This window comes from Chiloscyllium plagiosum, unplaced genomic scaffold, assembly GCF_037043375.1.
Source record: "Chiloscyllium plagiosum isolate Xiang-an unplaced genomic scaffold, Cpla_swu_hap1 HiC_scaffold_11, whole genome shotgun sequence".
NCBI lineage: Eukaryota > Metazoa > Chordata > Chondrichthyes > Orectolobiformes > Hemiscylliidae > Chiloscyllium > Chiloscyllium plagiosum.
Genome location: NW_028270149.1, coordinates 27,572,658 through 27,595,038, shown reverse-complemented (window position 1 = coordinate 27,595,038; position 22,381 = coordinate 27,572,658). Strand labels below are relative to the sequence as shown.

Below are 22,381 nucleotides of genomic sequence, written 5' to 3'. Positions count from 1 at the left end.
AGAATTTATTTTGAAGGTAGTTTAGAACAACAGTATTAAAAATACTTACTTGGTCACAGGCTATTAAAAGCACAATGTGATATTTTGTCTTAAAGCAACGCAACTAGCTATCTTCTGGGACAGAGACACATTGACTTGAAAGTAATTAGAACGTTCGTCTCTATTTAATTATGGTGTCAAATCATGTTCATTCATACAGTGCCTAATCCAATTAATCATGGTGTTTGTGCCAGTGGCAGAGACGAAGATGCTCTGGGCTGTGCAAGAAATTACATTAGTCCATTTTAAGCATTCCATTTTTGATTTCTCAGCCAGCAACTGAAATTAAATATCACTCCCTTGGCTTGAACAAGTTGCTTCTGTCTTGTTCAGGTAATAAGCAAAGAAATTTATTTTCTACATTCACTTCAGAGAGATCAGAAATGCCTTGTTTTCAAGCAATATCATATTTGGATATTGCAGGAAGTGGAAAATTTCAAACAGAAACAAATAATTTTACCTGAGATTTTAAACAAATGGATACCTGGATTGAATGTGTTCATTGCTAATACTGACGGGAAAATCATTATTAGCAATACAGAATAAAAAGAGTGTGGTGCTGGAAAAGCACAGCAGGTCAGGCAGCATCCGAAAAACAGGAAAAAAATCGACATTTTGGGCATAAGCCCTTCATCAGGAAGGAGGCTTGTGGACCAGGGGGCTGAGAGATAAATGGGAGGGGGGTGGGGCTGGAGGGAAGGTAGCTGAGAATGCAATAGATAGCTGAAGGTCATAGGTCGGAGAGAAGGGTGGAGCGGATAGGTGGGAAAGGCGATGGACAGGTCAAGAGGGCACTGCCAAGTTGGGACTGGGATAAGGTGGGGGGAGGGGAAATGGGGAAATTGGTAAAATCCACATTGATCCCATGTGGTTGCAGGGTCCCAAGGCAGAAGAGGAGGTCTTATTCTCCAGACATCAGGTGGTTAGGGTTTGGCAATGGAGGAGGCTCAGGACCTGCATGTCCTTGGAGGAGTGAGGGGGGAGGGGGAGGGGGAGGGGGAATTGAAGTGTTCAGCAATGGGGCAGTGGGGTTGTTTGGTGCAGGTGTCCCAGAGATGTTCTCTGAAGCGATTCGCTAGGAGGCGTCCTGTCTCCCCGGTGTAGAGGAGACCACATTATGTGCAACGGATACAGTAGATGACATTAGTGGAAGTACAGGTAAGTTTCTGTTGGATGTGGCAAGATCTTTTGGGGCCTTGTACAGAGGTGAGGGGGGAGGTGAGGGCACAGGTTTTGCAATTCCTGCTGCGGCAGGGGAAGGGGCCAGGAGAGAGGTAAGGGCTGCTGGGGGGGTGGGCAGCGTGGATCTGACAAAGGAGTCACGGAGGGAATGGTCTCTCCAAAATGCTGATGGGATGGAGAGGGAAATATATCCCTAGTGAAGGAGTCTGCTTGTAGGTGGCAGAAGTGGTGGAGGATGATGCGTTGTACCCAGAGGGGTGGAAGGTGAGGATTGGGAGGTTCTGTCCTTGTTGTGACTGGAGTAGTGGGATTCAAGGGCGGAGGTGCAGGAAGTGGAGGAAATGCGCTGGAGGGCATCGCCAACCACATGGGAAGAGAAATTGCAGTCTTTGAAGGAGGAGGCCATCTGAGATGTTCTATGGTGGAATTGGTCATCCTGGGAGCAGATGTGGCGGAGGCTGAGGAATTGGGAGTAAGGGATGGCATTTTTACAGGAAGCAGGGTGGGAGGAGGTGTCGTCCCATTGGAGTCCATGAGTTTGTAGGTGTTCACCTGGACCGTCTCAGATACCTCCCTCCTCTTCCTGGACCTCTCCAGCGACCAACTAACCACAGATACCTACTAAAAACCCACATACTCCCACACCTTCCCCTTCACCTCTGTCCAAGGCCCAAAAGGATCCTTCCGCACCCGACAGAGATTTACATGTATCTCCAACAATGTCATCGGTTGCACTCAATGTGCTCTCCTCTACAATCATGGAGACAGGATGCCAACTTGCAGATTGTTTCAGAGAACATCTCTGGATCACCCATACCAACCACCCCCACCGCCCCATGGCTGAACATTTCAACTCCCCCACCCCCTCCCACTCCACCAAGGACATGCAAGTTCTGGGCCTCATTTATCGCCAAACCCTAACCACCCGACGCCTGGAGGAAGAACGCCTCATCTTCCGCCTTGGGACATTGCAATGACATGGGATTAAATGTGGATTTCAACAGTTTCCTCATTTCCCCTCCCCACACATTATCCCAGTCCCAAGCCTCCAACTTGGCATAATTCTCTTGACCTGTCCATCGTCATTCCCACCTATCCGCTCCACCCTCCTCTCTGACCTATCACATTCTCCCACACCTTCATCTACCTATTGCATTCTTAGCTACGTTCCCCACAGCCCACCCCCCCTCCCATTTATCTCTCAGCCCCTCTGGCCCGCAGACCTCATTCCTGATGAAGGACTTATGCCCAAAAGTGTCGATTCTCCTGCTGCTCGGAAGCTGCCTATCCTGACTTAAATGAACCCTCAAGTCATTCGGACAGCCTTTGCAAACTCAGTGGGCTGTATGGCCTCATTCCATGCTGTCACACTTGTGATTCCTTGAAGTATGATTGTAAAAGTTGGATTCTATTTAAGAGTCCATAAATAATTATTCTGGAGAATAAGCCTACCATCATGTAAAATGAAACTGCGAAAGGAAATAGAACTATTTATCTTGACAGATGGACTACATGCTTAGCTACTTGAATGAGGTAAAATAGGGCCTATCTAGTTATAATTCTTGGTTCCAAATGTTCAAAATTGTTGGTTCTTCTAAAGCACATTTCTGTGATTTTATATGCGAGACGAGACGAGACGAGAGAACGAGTACAGGCATGACAGGCCAAATGGCCACCTCTTACAATGTGCCCATTCTCTCATAGGTTCTTCAATACTGATCAGCAAAGATGACGTAAAGCAAAGAGACTGTACTTTTGTTTGAAATTTCAGAAACTATTCTTCTCCAAGGGATAAGTTTTAAAAAAAACATGTCAGCCACAGATTGAGATATTATTAATCCAAACAGTCAGGATTCCCAGCAGCTTAACTACAGAAGAATTAATAGTGAGGAAAAACAACTGTATTAACAACCCCAACTGAGCAAATGATGATGTAAAACAGCAAACAACTGAAAATGTGATTTTGTTTAGTTGAGGCGTTGTCATAGAGAATGCACCATGGATTATTGCCACCATGCAACTGGACAAAACTTAAAGAAAATCTTGAGTGTGTGAATGTTTATGCTAAAAAAAATTAGATATATGGCTCACTTGTGCTTGCTAGAAACTACTTCTAGTCATATACAGGGACCGAAGTTCTGCAAAAGGAATATGTCTAGGTGTTGCACCTATTTTTGAATTAATCAAAAGCATGAGGAACAATTGCTCCCTGATAATGCCTCGACCAATTATGTTAAGCAATCAGCTTTTTCTTCATGCAGTATACATTCTTGCTTCTTTTACATTTTCTTGCCTCTGAGGAGTGCAAGATGAAATCTCTTGCAGCATCTTTTGTGGTCATTTCTCTGAAATAACAGTTATTTTGAGAAAATAAATTAACTGTATTAATTGTTGGTCCCAAATGTGCATAGTTGATGCATTTGGTTATGTATCTTTGAATAAATGCAGGGAAGTTTCAGTTTAAATTCTACACTGCCCAGTCTAACAGCGAAACTCATTCCAACACAGAGGTAGCATGAACAATAGGGACTCGAGACCAATTAATATAAACTACAGCCAGCAATTGTACAATAACATTTCTAAAGTTATCTTTTCCTTTGTATGCCTTCTGAAATCGGATCTAATGATTTTGTTGACTGCAGGCAATCGTGTCATGTTTCACATCTACAATTTTATTTATGGATACAAAAGAAAGGGATACTTAAATGGAGCAATTCTTACCTGAAAACGATCAAGGCAATTCTACAGGGAGGACACGCAAGGAGAAAGATCTGTAATTAAAAGCAAGAAAAAAATTAAAGTTCTTCTTTAACTAAAAACTCACGGAACATTTTTATAAACCAAAGCTGTGAATGCAGAAACCTGATTGAAATAAGATGGTAGTCGAGAGCATGGTGCTGGAAAAGCACAGCAGGTCAGGCAGCATCCGAGAATCAACGTTTTGGGCAAAAGCCTTTAATCAGGGATGAGGCTATGAGCCGAGGGGGTTGTGAGATGAACGAGAGAAGGTAGCTGAGAGTGCTAAAGGTACTTCCCCCAACCCCCCACCCTCGCCCCCGCCCCCCCCCCCCCCCCACAATTATCTCTCAGCCCCCTTGGCTCACAACCCTCATTCCTGATGAAGGGCTTTTGCCTGAAATGCCGATTCTCCTGCTCCTCGGATGTTGCCAGACGTGCTGTGCTTTTCCAGCACCACACTCTCGACTCTGATCTCCAGCAACTGCAGTCCTCACTTTTGCCTGAAATAAGATGGTACACCTGCAAGAATGTGTGGCCTGAGTATGTTTAACTGATTTCAAAGAAATTAGCATCCAACTCCTGTCTGAAAATGCCTGGAATGATGTTAAGAATAGCGGGAGGTCTGCAAACTGGGGCAGGATCCATTTCAATTGTTACAAAATGAACAAACTACCTCACCATCTCCTGGCCATTTTGCTGCCACCCACTCTCCATTCTGGAAGGCCTGCATTCTCTGCTGCATTTACACCTCAGGCTTTCCTGGATATTGGAGGTTAACTAGCAATATGGCCTAATTAAGGTCTGGCATTTTGATCACAATTAGACACCTGCCTAGTGGTTTAACTGGCTGCCAGAACGCTGCATTCAGCAAGCCAACACAGGGAATTAAGTATTAAAGGAAAGTTGGAAGCTCTGGGAAATATCACTTTTAAAAAGTCCTAAATGACATTCACTTCAGTGCAGTCCTGACACATGCACTACTCATCCTGACTGAAACATTCATCTATTAAAAATGTAGGCAGCTGAAGAACTGTTAAGTGATCAGTGAGTAAACTGCTCACCATCAACTGAGTACCAGCACAAACAAGACGAAACACAAAAGAGTTCAGGCTACTGCAGAGGACTTACTTTCAAACTAAACCAATCTTGTCCATTTACTGCTACTGATTCTATGTAGGGATTCCCATGCAGAGAGACAATAGACATATAAGGAATGAAATTTGACATAAAATAGCATTACTAAGTAACAAAACATATATACTTTTTCACATATCACAAGGACATTTTAGAACAGGAGCAAGATCCCTTCTATTTTTTGAGATTTTGTGATGTAAATTTGTTGAAATGTCAGCAAAATCCCTAAATGAAATATAACTCTCCTCACAAATGTGAGCACCAAAGTAAAATAATCAATGACAGGCTTATATACAAAGCACTATTGGTATAAAGTTCCATTCTAACCTGCGCTCAAATGGCAAGCTTCTGAAGCCTGGGAAAGCGGTCAATGATGGGGGCTCAATGATTTGGGTGGCACGGTGGCTCAGTGGTTAGCACTGTTGCCTCACAGCACCAGGGTCCTAGGTTAGATTCCAGCCTTGGACAACTATCTGAAGTTTGCACATTCTCCCAGAGTCTGCAGGGATCTCCTCCGGGTGCTCTGGTTTCCTTCCACAATCCAAAGATGTGCAAGTCAGGTGAATTGGCCATGCTAAATTGCCTACATAGTGTTAGTCAAAAGGAGATGGGTCTGGATGGGTTACTCTTTGGAGGGTCAGTGTGGACTGGTTGGGCCAAAGGGCCTGTTTCCACACTGTAGGGAATCTAATCTAATCTAATCAAGTTCACATCATCTGGGAAAGACATGTATCGAGTCCAATGGAAAGAAGCAACAACCACTCACTTCAAATCCTGATGTCACAATCTTGCACGATTGGAGTACTTGCAAATCACTTGAAGGCAAACTAATTGATGCACCGATTTGTTCACAGATCGGCATTATTACATTTAATTCATGGGTTTTTCCATGTCATTAGAATTAATCAGACAAAAGAAATGTCACTGGATATACCAAATATGAAGTTTCTATTGTGGTCAATCACTGGCCTCTGTTTTAATCCCCTTCTACCATTCCACAATAGGTGGTGGTGTGGTTAAAGAGTTGAATATAAGGAACACAGCCCCAACTCTTGCCATGCACACTTGCTGCCCTTCTCACACTGACATATCAGAATCTCGGAGCACAGACGGGACACAATTAACATACTTAACCCACAATGCATCTGGGAGCCCAATTTAAAGTTGACCGCTTCTGTATATGTTTCTCAGGGTTAGCAATAAAAAAGTAAATTGGAGCTCTGACTCCCTAAACAGTAAAAGATATCTTTCCCAGCACTTTGTTAGACACTGAGCAACAAGTATTCTTCCCAGGACCCAAACGAATGCTTTGGCCTCCCTTGATTTGCGAGTACTCTGATCGTGCAAGGTTGTGATATTGAGATTTGAGGGAGTGGTTATTGCCTCTTTCCATTGGACTCAATACATGTCTGTCCTAGATGATGTGAACTTGAGCCCCATCATTTCCCGTCTCCTCGCATTACCACTCATCAAATTGATGCCTCCTTGTTCCCTTCCTGAATATGTCCTCTCCTGAGCACATGCTCCTTACAAACATGTATACAATATGGCGCTCCTCTCCTCCTCCCCAAATGCAGACTTTCCTTCAATTGACAGATCCAGCCAGCTTCTTCTTAGGGCATTTTCAATTCTCTACACCCTTTCCCCACTCCAAGCATTATTTTTCTCAAATACAAATTTTGTATTACTGCCATTAAATTAAATATCAGTTTTGTTGCACGTATCTGTTAAAAGGCTACATTGGATTCAATCTTTCCAAGGCATTCTCATTGAAGTTGACAAATAATCTTTTTTGTATATTCATGGCTTCTATCATCCACATTCAGAAAGAATTTCTCTAGGTCAACGTGTCTCCTACCAACAGCACCACAGCACACAAGCAACTACTCACGTTCTGGCCAGGTACCACAAGACCGTCATTCTCAGTTATTCAATCATTCCTGCAACCTCAACGAAGAAAAGAAGGGTGAATTCAGAAAGTCTACACTACTGTCTGCAACACGGCCAAAGACACCCATGAACCTTTCTGGGCACCAGCTGAGTGCCACTACAATAACGCCCATTTTATGTTTGCTTATTCAGGCCAATTACATTTCTATTGGCCTTGCAAATATTTGGCAAAAAACATGCAATCCTTCTTTCCAAAAATAATAATCTGATGATATGGCCCTATTCCCTTTGGTTGCTTTGGCCAGTTCTTAATTATTTTTCTTCCACTACTGATCATATTGTATCATTGGCTTCACATATTTAAAATTTAAAACTGTTTTATCAATTCACCAGTCACCTACAGGTGTTAATCAAATGTAACGCTGGAGTTTAGGACAAGATATAAATGCAATAATTTGTTGGATTTTAAATCAAATTCAAAGACCGGGTGAGTTATCTCTAAGACAGTACTCATTAAATTAGAGCCAGACACAAATATAATTGCTGTCACGCATTTACTGTAGCATAGCTAAATGAGAACAGCAATCAATTACCCTGATGTTGTAATGAAGACTAATCAAAACAAAACCATTTGTTGCCCTGTCAAAATAGTGGATTATCAAACAGGCACCTAACATGCCATTAGGGAACTCCAGTCTCACCTAATTTCCCAGAAACTGATCTTTTACAGTAATAAGTAGTTGGAAACATAACGTAACGTAAGGACTAGGAACAGGAGTAGGCCATCTAGCCCTTTGAGCCTGCTGACATTCAAGAAGATCATGGCTGATCTGGTTGTGGACTCAGATTCACTTATCCAAGCTCTCACTGTATTCCTTAATTCCTTTTGTTCAAAAACAAAATCTATCTTAGCTTTAAAAACATTTACCGAAGTAGCATCAACTACTTCACTGGGCAAGGAATCCCAGAGATATACAACCCTCTGGGTGAAGACGTTCCTTCTCAATTCAGTCCTAAATCGGCTCCCTCTAATCTTGAGGCTATGCCGTCTTGTCCTTGCTTCACATAACGGTGGAAACATCCTCTCTACGTCTCTTATCGATTCCCTTCATAATTTCATGTGTTTCTAGAAGATTCCCCCCCTCATTCTTCTGAATTCCAATTAATATAATCCCTGTCTCCTCATAAGCCAACCCCCTCAAATCCAAAATCAACCTACTGAACCTCCTCTGCACTCCCTTCAGTGCCAGTACATCTTCTCTCGAGTAAAGAGACCAAAATTGCATGCAGTACTCCAGGTGTGGACTCACCTGCACCTTAACAGCTGCAATATTACCTCCCTGCTTTTAAACTTAATCCCTTTAGCAATGAAGGACAAAATTCCATTTGCTTTCCTAATTACTCATTGTACCTGCAGATCAACCTTCTGTGATTCATGCACAAGGACATCTAGGTCACTCTGCATTCCAGTATGCTGCAACTTTTTACCATTCAAGTAATAATCTATTTTGCTGTTACTCCTATCAAAATGGATGACTTCACATTTATTAACACTGTATTCCATCTGCCAGACCTTTGTCTACTCAGTCAAAATATCTATGTTCCTCTGCAAAGTTTCACAGTCCTCACGACCATTGTCTCCAGCTACCTGCTGCTTGTCTATTGTAAATATGCCTGTTGTATATCATTGGGATGTGATGGCCTGGTAGTATTATTGCTGGACTGTTAATCCAGAGACCCAGGTAAAATTCTGGGGACCTGAGTTCAAATCCTGCCATGGCAGATGATGGAATTTTAATTCAATTTTTTAAAAATCTGGAAGAAAGGGCCTAATGATGACCAGGAATCCATTGCCAAGTCAGAAAAACTCATCTGGCTCACTACTGTCTTTTAGGAAAAAGATTGTGATCTTAACCTATTCTGGCCTGCACATCACTCCAGACCCACAACAATGTGGTTGACTCCTTACTGTTCTCTGGACAATAAATGCTGGTCCAACCAGTGATGCTCTAGTCCCATGAATAAATGAAAATAAATAACTGGAGGTCAATAATATTAACACTGGTGACAGATTATTTGGCATTTCTGATGTGATATAACTCCAAAGTCAGTGAGAGAGAATTATCATAGAACCAGGAGCAACCTGGAGTACTCTATGTTCTATGTACTGCATGCAGTTTTGATTTTATTACTTGAGAATGGATGTACTGGCACTGGAAGGGGTGCAGAGGAGGCTCAGTAGGTTGATTCCAGAGTTAGGGTGTTGGCTTATGAGGAGAGATTCAGTAGACTGGGATTATATTCATTGGAATTTGGAAGAATGACGGTGGACCTTATAGAAACATAGAAAATTATGAAGGGAATAGATAAGACAGAAGTAGAGAGAATGTTTCCACTGGCAGGTGAAACTAGGACAAGAGGGCATAGTCTCAAAATTAGGGGGAGCTGATTCAGGACTGAATTGAGAAGGAACTTCTTCACCCAGAGGGTTGTGAACCCTTGGAATTCTTTGCCCAGTGAAGTAGTTCAGGCTTCCTCAGTAAATGTTTTTAAAGCTAAGGTAGATAATTCCTTTACTGTTCAAAAAAATTAAGTGTTATAGTGAGAAGGCGGCTAAGTGGACCTGAGGCCATGAAAAGGTCAGCCATGATCTTCCTGAATGGAGGAGCAGGCTTGAGGGGCCAGGTGGCCTACTCCTGCTCCTAGTTCTTATGTTCGAAACTATTCATCAACATAAGTCAGTTTCATCATTGAATTAGATTATGGCTGATTGGCATCTGAACTCCACATCCCTTTTCCCTCTCATAAAAATCTACTTAAGCAATTTGAATATGTTCCAACTGACCCACAATTCAAGCCATTTTTTATAGGGGTGAAAGAATGGGGGATGGATATCACAATTCCATTTTTCTATACTGCTTTGTTTTAATCACACTGGGTCACAGGGATGAATACATGTTGATGTGAGACTGTTTAAAAGGCCCTCCTCAGTTTTGAGACTTTGGCTCATTTGTAAGGCTGTTAGTGCCACTAAACCTCACCCTCCAATTAGACGTCTCTCTGATGTCATTTCCCTGCTTCCCCATAGCTTCCATACTCCCTTTATCCATTCACCCAGTATTTACAATGGGCAGACCCCAGGAGCCATATGGAAATAAAATATCAACAATTTAAGAGAAGAGAACTTTCCTTTGCACACTTTATACTGAAAAATCTTCATTAAAAACCCAGATTTTAAATTCCAAGTGGTCAATTTGTCATAAAAGTTGAAAAATGTCATGCTGGAAAAACACAGCAGGCCAGGCAGCATCCGAGGAGCAGGAGAATCGACGTTTCGGGCATAAGCCCTTCTTCTCCTGCTCCTCGGATGCTGCCCGGCCTGCTGTGTTTTTCCAGCACGACATTTTTCAACTCTGGTACTCCAGCATCTGCAGTGCTCACTTTCTCCTAATTTGTCATAAGAACAAAGAAACATCCATTCAGTAACCATAAAGGCAACTAATCCTTTAACAACCTCTTAAAATGATCAAATTGTGAATTAACTCACTGCAGAGATAAATTTTTGAAGCTTTTGAAAACCGTCAGGAATTCATAATAAGCTCGAGTAAATAACATCCCTTCGAAAATGTCAATAATAAAATCTGTTGAAACTGTAGGAACAGATTATTTTTTCCTCTAAGATACATCAAATGGTCAGCCAATGTAATACTGTAGTAGATTTCCACATTGATTACAGTTCAAAACAGCAACCTGATTATTTATTTATTTTTTTAGGATGCCAGGGATTTAACTATTTCAGCTTAAGACAGTTACTGAAATCTTGTCCGCCATCGAGAAGTATTTATGCCTCAACAAATTTCAGACTCCCAGATTGAATTAATAGCCCTTGACAAAGCAATAATTGGGTCTGTTTAAAATCATCATTAACTTCAAATGGTCAGGCAGAGATCAGGTTTGCTGCCCATGAGATACTTTTGCTTTCCTCTGTTGGGAAAACATGACATACATTTTGGCAGAATTTAGTCATTGGGGTCTTTCCTCTCACTTAAAAGGCCTCTGGCCATGTGCCTCATTGTTCTGACTTCTTCCCGAGAGAAACCAGTTACTTTGCATCTCATGGATTAAATCATTGCAAATGCTTGCATTTGATTATTCCTGCATTTACTGTGGAAGAGAATGCTAAAACTTAGCTTGTAATCTGTACTGCATTCATAATTGAACCTTTGAGCCCCAGAAACGTTCCAGTGCTAGCACACTTTTGATAAACCCAAATTTCCACAAGTATGAAAAGTAATTCAATAGACAAATCAACCAGCCCCGTAACAGTTCCCAGACTCTCACTATTTAAACAAAAACTGTGCCTTTTTTGATCAGGGCCTTCCTTATGGCCACAATGAAATCCTTTTGACAGTTTCCTTTCCCATTTATCCACTTTCCTTTCCACGTTCCTTTATAGCTTCATGCTGTCATCTGCACAATTTACTCTGCCCCTTCATTTAAGACATATAGAATTTTCCTTCCTTCATCTAAGCCATTGATGCAAATAGTAAAATGGTGAGGCTCTAATACAATCTGTGCAGCACCTCTGTTATAACCCACAAAATATTTTCTCACGTCCCCACTATTTCCTGACTTCTACATCATTTCCAACCTAGCATGCAAACTTGCCTTGTGAATTCCAAGTGCTTTCATTTTGGTGAATAAACATTTTGTGAAAGGTGATAAAATGCATTCTGCAGGGTCTAATTGCTAGCAAAATTAAAACCCATGGGACAACATGGATATAAAATTAGCTTAGGGATAAAAATTAGAGATATAGTGAATGGCTTTTTATAAGTCTGGAGGGAGGTAAATTGTGGGTTGCTCAGCTATTTGAACTACTGCATGTTTGATATATATTAATTCACCAGACTTGATCACACAAAGCTTAATTTCAAAGTTTGCAAATAATCTGAAACTAGAAAGTGCAGTAAATATTAAGAGGAGGCTAGGAATAAACTTCAGGAGAACATTGAAATCAATGAATAGGACAGGCATACTGGAGATGTAATTTAAAACAGAGATATGCAAAGTGATGGTGTTTGATAGGAAGAATGAGGAGAGACAACACGAACAAATGGCACAACTTTAAAATGAATGCAGAGAGCTGGAGATGTAAACCCCATGACCTGCAACCTCCACCATCTACAAGGGCAGAGCAGCAGGAATATGGGAACACTATCTTCTCCTTGTTCCCCTCAAAATCGCATCATCCCACCTTGAAATTTTATTGTCATTCCTTCATCCTCCATGGGTCTAACTCCAAAGTTTCTCCCCATTAGCCCCCCCAAATGGCACCGCAAGATTACCAGACCACACAAACTGCATAGTGGTTCACAGCCACTTCCTCTAGAACAATGAATATACTTTCCTCAAAGTCCTATAAAGGAATTTCAAAGAAAACAAAATCCTTTTAGAAAGACACAATGGATCCTTGGCTTTATTAATAAAAGAGATGAATTGTAAAAGGAATAAAAGGTTTTCAATAAAGAACAAATGATCACAATTAGCTAAACAGAGTTAGTGTCAATTCAAATGTAGCATTACTTGAAAAGCTGCCCACAACCTTCCAGCAGCTAGAGAATGCGCGCGCACACACACACACACACCCCACAGCCAATGTTAAAGTTATGCAAGTCATTTGGATATGTTAGTTTCAACAATTTGATAATTACCCTGCTCATTCACTACTTCCCCAGTATTCCCAATGGGAAAATGTCTGTGTGAACATCGGAAATAAAACAAATTCTCAGAATTTGCTTCAATAGTTCCTCTCCTCCACTCAAGTAGCTTTCACCCACCCAATTGCCCATTTCCTGCTGTTCAAAAATACAAGCCCCTCTAAACTCCCCACAATCCAATGGAACTAACCTCCAAGTTCAAAGAGGCATCTCACTTTAAATCTTCACAAACAACAAAGGCACCACCCCTTCCAAACTCAGCAACATTTCAGAAATTTTTTGTTCCTTCCAAACATCTTTCATCAAATTAATAAAAAGCACTCACCCTTCAAGCATTTTGAAATTTCTCCCCATTCAGCTTTAGTCAATCTACTAGAACACACCTACTCCTCAAAATTTCCACCCTAACCTCACCCTTCAACTCTTACCATAGTCAGAGATAATCCTCCTTAAATTCTCTCTCCTGATTCAAAGGGGCATTTTAAGTGTTCAACTGCCCAACCAGCTCAGAGGCAATTTTCCTCTTCTTTCCCAACAAGGCAATTTCTCCTTTAAATTTATATTCAGCTGAGGTATTTACCCTGTCCAGAAAACCCTGCAATATTGCCTGACACATTTCTCCACACACCCTCTCCCCCCCAGAAATTCACAAAACCATTTTACTTCCTTTACTGAAGACATTGGTAGCTGTGTTTATGTAGTGCTCATGGTTAATTTTTCAGATCAATTTATAATAAGTCAAGAATACCGTCCTGCAGCATAAGGCCAGCAAGTCACAATTTTAGCGCAAAAATGAGAGAACAAAGCAACAGTGTCAGGCACAAGCTGTACCAGGAAAAAAAGTCAGTAAATGGAACTGTTTAGCCTCATTCCTTAAGGAATATAAACCTAACTGCTGTAGCTCAAATTTGTGTTCAGACTTACCTCGATATTTAACTGAGCATGCTTTTAGAAGTCTCTTACAGTTGATTACTGTTAAGGAATGGTAGGGGGATGGTAGGTGAATTTCATCACTTCCAATTGCAATTAATATGGTCAGACACTACAAAAGCTCATGCTGCACTGAAGTAGCTTGAAATTCAACCTGAAGATTAACCCTGTGACAGACCGTAGATCATTAAATTTCACTCTTAAAGAAGGTGGCATATTCCAACTGTTACCAATCTTACCAGCAGCCTCCGAGCCCATGAAAACCTCACCAGGAACTGGCCCGCATAACTGCTAAATGAATATTAATTAGGTATCAGGTTGTTGAAAGATCAGAACACAATAGCTCTGGACACAGATCACCTCAGAGAATCCTCTACCAATTGATCTTTGGATTATTCAATCAAGAGGTCACTCAAGTCAAGTTTTAACTTTTTAAAAAATGAAATTGCGCCACCCCCCCCCCCTCCCTCGCAACTGACAGTGTACTTTAATGATTTGATCCTTGTGCTGACTGTCATCAAAACAGATATCCACTAAGTGTTTTATTAACTGCAACTGGAGATGATTAACAATTTTTTAAAAAATTCAGACTCCATTCTTTTGGTACACTTTGATTCTTTCATAGAAACATGCAATTGGAAAACAGACTATATCACAGGCCTCACAAATGACGTGAGAGTCCAGAAATGCACAGTAATTCCACAAAATCACAAAAAACAAAAACTAACATTTAAGTAGAAACCCTCAACTTAGGCAAAATAGGTTGACATTTTGAGCAGAAGCCCTATCAGTTTTACCACTTAGTTCTGAAATTCAGCACCTGTAGATTTTATTTTTAAATTCATTATCATTAAGCGGATGATTCAGAGCTCGACTCAGCACTCACTCCTGCCAAATTCCTGAATTCCTTTGCAATTCTAATCTGTCAAACTCCCTCTGCAACTCCCCCCCCCCGCATCATAAGCCCAGTCCTCACAGTTATACTTTTCTGCTAAAATTCTGGGGAAGTCAGTACATTGGGGTTGGAATCTCAGTGTTAGCCACTCATCCTTTCTGCTCTTACTTGCCCACTACACAATCCTCAGAGTAGTTCAGCTTCCTGTCCCAGGAGTGAAATGATGCTCTACAGCCATGCTTCCCCATGCTCTGGGGTCACATTTGAAAATCATGCAGCGTGAAACTGAAATTCACATTTGATTAATAAAACTAGCCAAGACTAATGGTGACCATATCAACATGGTAACTACCAATGATCATTGTAAAATCTCTTCTGGGTCACAAATGCCCTTCAGAGAAGGAGCATGTGCCATCACTACCAGGTCTACCTTACATATGATCTGGAAATGTGTTGCTGGAAAAGTGCAGCAAGTCAGGCAGCATCCAGGGAACAGGAGAATCGACGTTTCGGGCATAAGCCCTTCTTCACGAATGGGGCCCATTCCTGAAGAAGGGCTTATGCCCGAAACGTCGATTCTCCTGTTCCCTGGATGCTGCCTGACCTGCTGCGCTTTTCCAGGAACACATTTCCAGCTCTGATCTCCAGCATCTGCAGACCTCACTTTCTCCTACCTTACATATGATGCCAGGTGAACTGCAATATGGATGATTCTTAACTGCCTTGCAAAATGGCCAAGCAGCACACTTAAGTTCAAGAGCCTTTGGGGTGGGCACTGATTGTTGCTGGCAAGGTGACGAATCACATCCCATTAAAGGCCAAAGAAATCTGGTTGCAAGGAATCAAACATCTGCTGCTCACTATTTGCAGCACCACCAGCCAGCTCCCTTAATTTGATAGGAGGAAGAGACTAGCGAATCTGCACAGGCTCTTCTCTTACCACCTCCACCATCACCTAAATGAATTAATCAGACGATAATCAGATGGGGGCAGCCATCCCACATCTTCCTGCCATCATGCTTCATCAATATTTGGTGCAGCTGTTCTGACCCTTGCTGACGTGCCTTTAGATGGACAGATGAGAGATCTTTTCATTCTCTTTTATGTATCCCATTAACAGGATGTTAACGTCAGGAACAAAGCCACTGCTCATGGACGCCATGTCCCCATGTCAAAACTCAGAATCACCACCCACTATTCATCCAATTATAGCAGTATTACCACAGAATTTACTTCCACCTAATCTCATTTTACAATATTATACAAGTAACCAAACTGCCAAAATTTCTGCGTGCAAAAGAAAATGCCAAATATTACAGGCTAATTAAAAAATTAGATTTCACCAGAAGGCTCAATGGGGTTTCTCAAGTAACTCAGAAAACATGCTTCATTTACTGCCTTCTATATCCCTAATCCATCTTAATAACCTGCCACTCACCAGATATCCACCAAAAGACCTGCATCCCCTCCACATACACCATCTTTAAAAGGCTACTGTGTACCCAGATAAATGTTGCCAGTTTGGCATTGATCCTCACTGGCAAGGTAATGGCTCAGAGTTGTGCTGCTCATCACCAGCACGGCTAACATTCCCTCACATATGCATACAGTCTCGTTTTCTCCCACAGTCACTGCCCAACATTCAGGCCACATTGCTAACCTGCCCTCAACTACATCCCATCAAAACACCCTCACTGGTACTCTGTCCCCAGTGACCACTGGAGACCCACAGTCTGTCAATGTCCAGTGAGAGAATAATACGTATCGACAAGCAATCGGACACGTATAAACAAGAGCTTTTATTTATAGTCATCAAAAAATGAACACAAACCAAAGAGGAGCTGCTGTTTATCCCACACCATCCAGAAAGGAAGGACACCCACAGACTGGTCCAAGCAACAGAGCCACACCTTCAGCAGCCCCATCATCACAGCCCTGGTCAAAGCATGGACAATGCTGTATCTACACTCCACATCAGTTCAGTATTTGGGAAATGTTATCATGAGTTAGTTATAGTGGGCATCCCTTGTATCCTAATAACCAGCTGTGTGGACCCTCAAACCTATCAGGTATGAGTGCTCTAGGAGTAGGAGTCATGGAAGCTGCCAGGTTAGTGGGGAAATCTTCAGGGTGGGGTACAGTGATCACAGATCACCTGTGCATTAGTTGAATGGAATTTTGTCCGGTCATTGTATGCAGTGTTGTGATACAGCCCTCTCAGTGCCACATGTGAGCAGTTAATGGCACACTGCACCTTGGGGAAGTCGGCTAAGTTGGCAAAGCCTGCTGGCCGAACTGTAGTACTGACTAGGCATTGGGTAACAAAATGAACCAGTGAGATCTTGCACAGATGGCAGTCACTGTTCTGATATATTTGTGGGTGCACAACTGAGACATCCCACATAGATCACCCTTCACTCCCTGGAAGCCAGTTGCAGACCAGTTCAATGTGACGGTCACCTTCACAGCCACAACGAGAGGATGGCTCCCACTCCTACATCCCTCAGTACCCACTCTAGCAGCTGACATGGTTGCATATGTCTTAGAACACTCTAATGGAACTAGTGCTGAAACCAACCTTCACTCATCCCCAAGAAATGGGGGGCAAATCTCTCTGGTCCTCCTGAGAATGTGTATTGGGTATAAGTAGGCAGGGAAAGAGTTAGGTTCTGAATTTTGTGAAGCAAGAGGTTCAGCTAAGCATGACTCAGATCAGGTAAGAACTTACAATTAACAATGGGGTGCTGGAGGCAAGGGTAATGGGTTAACAAGGTGGAAAAGCAATCATTATGTAGAGCCATTTAACAATATTGAAAACATTCAGTATGCAAGGTCAGCTAACAAGCAGAAAAGTATCTATTGAATGAATCCAGCTAACAAGGTTAAGAACATTCATTGTATAACAGTAAAAGGGCTTGGTCTCTGCTATTAATACTCATTGATTGCAACAGTCACCCAATTAATATGTATGTTGCCTTATCTGGATGTTCCTCCTTGTAAAATGACAATGTAGTTGATTGAGAATCTGCTGTTCCAGAGAAGACTATGAACTCATGTCTCTGTACATCATTCTCTCTCCCTCCAGGGCCCAGAGTAAAAATGGAGGTAAAATTACACTATGTCTCGGAGCATTTTGCTTTGACTGGGGCGGGGGGGATGGGAGAAAAACAGGAAAAAACCCCTGCAGACCCCATGCGGATGAAGGTGCCTGAGGCCGTGACCTCTCTCTAAGTTAGGTGCTTCCTGTCCTTCTACGGCTCTTCGACTTACTATCAGCCCTAGCTCTCCTCATAAGAAGACAGCCTCAGCAACCGGGTGCAGGACTGTAGGAAGAAATTACCTACATTCTGATGACAAGGAAAGCAAGACATTCTTAGGTCTCAGTCGGGTCAGTGGTGGCATGCATTGCATGGAGAGCAGCACACTTGTTCCATTCTGTGAGACATGTTGCACCCAATGAACAAAGAACATTTCTCCATCATTCAGTCAGCTTCAGCACATGCACCACACTCACTGAGGGTCCAGTACATTACATCAAAATGGAGTGCTCCAGGCTCTTCCCCATCATAGAACCTCAATCATTCAGTTTTTTATTGCAGTCAGTTAACTTTCCTGACTGATGATGGAGTGCTGGTCCATACCTTGGACAGTATCCTTGAAGGTTGCACAATAATAATTTGCCTTCCTTCAGAATTAGCCTCTTTTTGAAGTCACTGTTGCTAATAACTGCATTATTGAGACACCAATGTTTAATTTGCAAGGACCAATGGCAAGGTGCACATCATTTGAAGCCCTCAGGAGGTTCACTCTGCATGCATTGCAAATGAACAAGAAAATTATGGCAATGAAATATTGCTGGAGTTTACCAAAGGCTGTGTCACGTATTTGCCCCTTCAATGCCCTAGTGCCCGGCAGTTTCACCACCAGTTGTCTTCACTTCAACATATGCTTTAACATCTCCCCTCTAGCTTCAAGTCCCCCACCCTGTTTGGCAATGATCACTCTATTGCTTATACAGGCCACTTTCCACCCTCTTGAATCATTAAGACAGAGACCACCAGGACAGTCATCACTTCATAACTCTAACTAACTGAGATGGGCAGAACCACCCAGACCTATGGCCATTGTGTTTGCAGTTCCTGACTGACCATACCAATTTGTCTGACCATTTATGCTGGCTTTCAGGACTGACTATTGTCCATTCTCCAGGCCATACTCTGACATATGCTTGACTGCACCCTGGCCTCATGAGAAACGTGCCTCACCACCCAACAAACAGATAGAAGATGCATTAGGATTTTTCCAATATCAGGATAGGCCTCACTGAACTTGCTGTCCAACTCTGCCACAATTCCTGCTGTAGCCCACATCACTCAAACTCCAAGATTCCGTCATAGCATACAAAGGAAGGGAAGGGAAAGTTTTATAAAGTAATGACTGGCTAACCTCATTAGGTGGAAGAGAGATATAGTGGAATGGCTAATGACAAAGTTTGTAACAGTGAAACAGGAAGAGTACAGCATGCTCATAGTCACATAAAATGTGATTAATAGATTTCACCAGAGTGCCTTCAGTATTACAGCTGAGTTGGAAACCACACTGCAGGCATTCAACACAGAGGTAGGCCAGAGAGTTAGCTCACAATGACATATCTGATAAAAGAAAGGGAAAACATTTCCAGGAGTAGATAGTTTGAGGACAGCATTGTTCTGCTGACACTTGCAGATAGATGGCCTTATTTTCCTTGCACAAAAGCAACTGAACATAGGAGAAGAAAATCATTACCTTTGACAGTATAATTGACCTAGAAAATCTGATGCTTGCAAAACATTACCAGCATCGTCCCAAAATAGATCTGGCTATGCAAAATCAAGAAGAGTTCTAGTTTTATGATTACAACATGTAACTAATGAAAAATTACAAGACATATTAAATTTTGCAAATCATTAACAACGTAATGTAATTCGTGGCACACTCTTATAAGTTACTTATTTCAATTATCTTATTCTTTGAAAATTGCAAATCCCATTTTACTCAAATTATCACTTGTTCTTTTTGGCGCAAAAGTGTCTTCATATATTCAGTGCATAATAAGAATTTAAGAGAGGCAACAATATTTTTATTTTGACTCCTGTTTGATCCTGCTCAAGAGCCCAATCACCAGGTATTAACATGTGCAGCTCCTAACTTGATCCCACAGGTGCATAGTTAAGTCTCAGTTCGGATTATAATTCCAGAATAATTAATAAACTAAGCCAATGAAGTGGTTATTAAGAAGATTGCAGGATCACCAACCTGTATAAGGCATGGTAACACTAACACCCAAACTCCTGATTTTTTTGCAATCATATTAATAAACAGGATTTAAACAAAAAGTAAAAGCACTGAAAGTTTATGCAGTGACCTTGGCTTAGATTCCTTTCATATCAATTTACATAGGACTGCAGCAGAGAATGATGGAAAACTAAAAGTGTCAAAGACTGTCCCCAGCACCTTTAAAGACACCTACTGGCACTAATTAAGCTGGTATCAATAATAATCAACGATGCTGTGAAAACCCAGTGGTGCACCAATACTCTCACGGTGTCTGAAACCTGATATTGTTAACCTCTCTAGTCTTTACTTCAGCCTCACAAAGTAATTGACACTTAACTGGTCTGAAGTGACCCAGCAAATCAGCAAGTTGCATCAAATTGCTATGACAACCATAGTTGGAGAAGATGCCCCACCTCCTTTATCTCAAGGATAATTTGCATTCGGCAGGGAGTGCTGTCCTTATCAGGGGTGCCAAGGGGAGCACACAAATTAAAAATATACTCGGACATCAGTGCATGCAAGCTGTAATAGAAGGGATTTTCACCCTTGGTTGTGGGGAATTTTCCCTCCTACTTGCCCATTAATTTCTTGAACTCCTATGTTGAAGATAACAACAAACTCTTATAAAGACACCTGAAGTTCTCCTGGAGATAAAAGGGGGCTTTATAGTCATCATTGGTCTTTACAGGCTAGAAAAACTCTGTGTGTGGGCCTCAGTCTTTGGCAAGGTCTACTAGCCTCAGTATTCATGGTCTTTGGGGAGCTTCCCTTTTAACTCTATTGCCCACTTTAGTACTACCAATATTTGTCAGAGATCTCATAGGAGGATCAGCTTTGGTGACAGAAATCTTACTGGCAACCAACCAAGTTACCAAAAAATGAGCGTGGTGCTAAAAAGAAACAGCAGGTCAGGCAGCATCCGAGGAGCAAGAGAATCGACGTTTTCGGCATAAGTCCTTCATTAGGAATGGGGCTTGTGGGTCAGGGCTGAGACATAAATGGGAGGGGGTGGGGTTTTGTGGAACATAGCTCAGAAAGTGATAGGTGGATAAAGGTGAGGGAGGTGATAGGTCTCAGGGGGGAGTGATGGACAGGTCCAGAGGGTGGTGCCTAGTTGGAGGCTTGGGACTGGGATAATGTGGACAGAGGGGAAATGAGGGAGCTGTTGAAATCCACATTTATCCAGTGTGGTTGCAGGGTCCCAAGGCAGAATGTGAGGTGTTCCCCCTCCAGGCGTTGGGTGGTAATAGTTTGGCAGTGGAGGAGGCCCAGGACCTGCATGTTCTTGACGGAGTGAGAGGGGGAGTTGAAGTGTTTAGCCACGGGGTGGTGGGGTTGGTGGGTGCGGGTGTCCCAGAGATGTTCTCTGAAATGATCCGCAAGAAGGCATCCTGTCTCCCCGACAGAGTAGACCACACCAGATGCAACGCATGCAGTGGATGACATTGGTAGATGTACAGGTAAATTTCTGACGAATGTGCAAAGATCCATTGGGGCCTTGAACGGAGGTGAGAGGAGTGGTGTGGGCGCAGGTTTTGCAGTTCCTGTGGTGGCAGTAAAAGGTGCCAAGAATGGAGTGTGGGCTGATGGGGGGGATGTGGATCAGACGAGGGAATCATGGAGGGAATGGCCTTTTCGGAACGCTGATAGTGGTGGGGAGGGAAATATGTCTCTGGTGGTGGGGTCCATTTGGAGGTGGCAGAGGATGATGCGTTGTGTGCAGAGGTTTGTGGTGGAAGGTAAGGACTAAAGGAGTTCTGTCCTTGTTGGGTTGGGAGGAATGCGGTTCAAGGGCGGTGGTGCGTGAAGTGGAGGTATTGCGCTGGAGGGCATCAACCATGTGGGGAGGGAAGTTGCGATCATGGGAGGAGGCCATCTGGGACTTTGAGGTGGAATAGGTCATCCTGGGAACAGATGCGGCGGAGATGGAGGAATTGGGAATAAGGGATGGCGTTTTTACAGGAGGTAGGCTGGGTGAAGGAGTAGTCTAGGTAGCTGTGGGAGTCGGTGGGCTTGTAGTATATGTCTGTGGTTTGTCGGTCACCCGATGAGAGGGGAGGTGCCAGTGTAACTGCGGAAGATGGACTATGCCACATAGCCGACAAACAGGCAGGCATGGCTGGGTCTCAGGTGGGTACCAATGGCTACCCGTTTGGTTTGGAGGAAGTGGGAGGATTGGAAGGAGAAGTTGTTAAGGGTGAGGACCAGTTCAGCTAGACGGATGAGGGTGTTGGTGGAAGGGTACTGGTTGGGATGGTGTGAAAGGAAGAAACGGAGGGCTCGGAGACCTTCATTGTGGCGGATCAATGTGTACAGAGACTGGATGTCCATGGTGAAGATTAAACCTTGGGGGCCGGGGAAACAAAAATCTTGGAGGTGGTGAAGGGCTTGGGTGGTGTCATGAACGTAGGTGGGGAGTTCCTAGACTAAGGGGGACAGGACGGTATCGAGGTAGGCAGAGATGAGTTCAGTGGGACAGGCACAGACTGAGACAATTGATTGACCGGGGCAGTCAGGTTTGAGAATCTTGGGAGGA

General features: G+C 42.7%; 1 protein-coding gene across 1 annotated transcript in view; it reads right to left on the bottom strand.

Annotated features, from left to right (window-relative positions):
- Nucleotides 1–22,381, bottom strand: part of tmem164 (transmembrane protein 164) — a 124,280-nt gene that overhangs the window by 82,223 nt on the left and 19,676 nt on the right. The window contains exon 2 of the mRNA XM_087991928.1: nucleotides 3,943–3,992. Within this exon, the coding sequence (XP_087848054.1) occupies nucleotides 3,943–3,992 (50 nt within the window). The remainder of the gene's footprint in view (nucleotides 1–3,942; nucleotides 3,993–22,381) is intronic.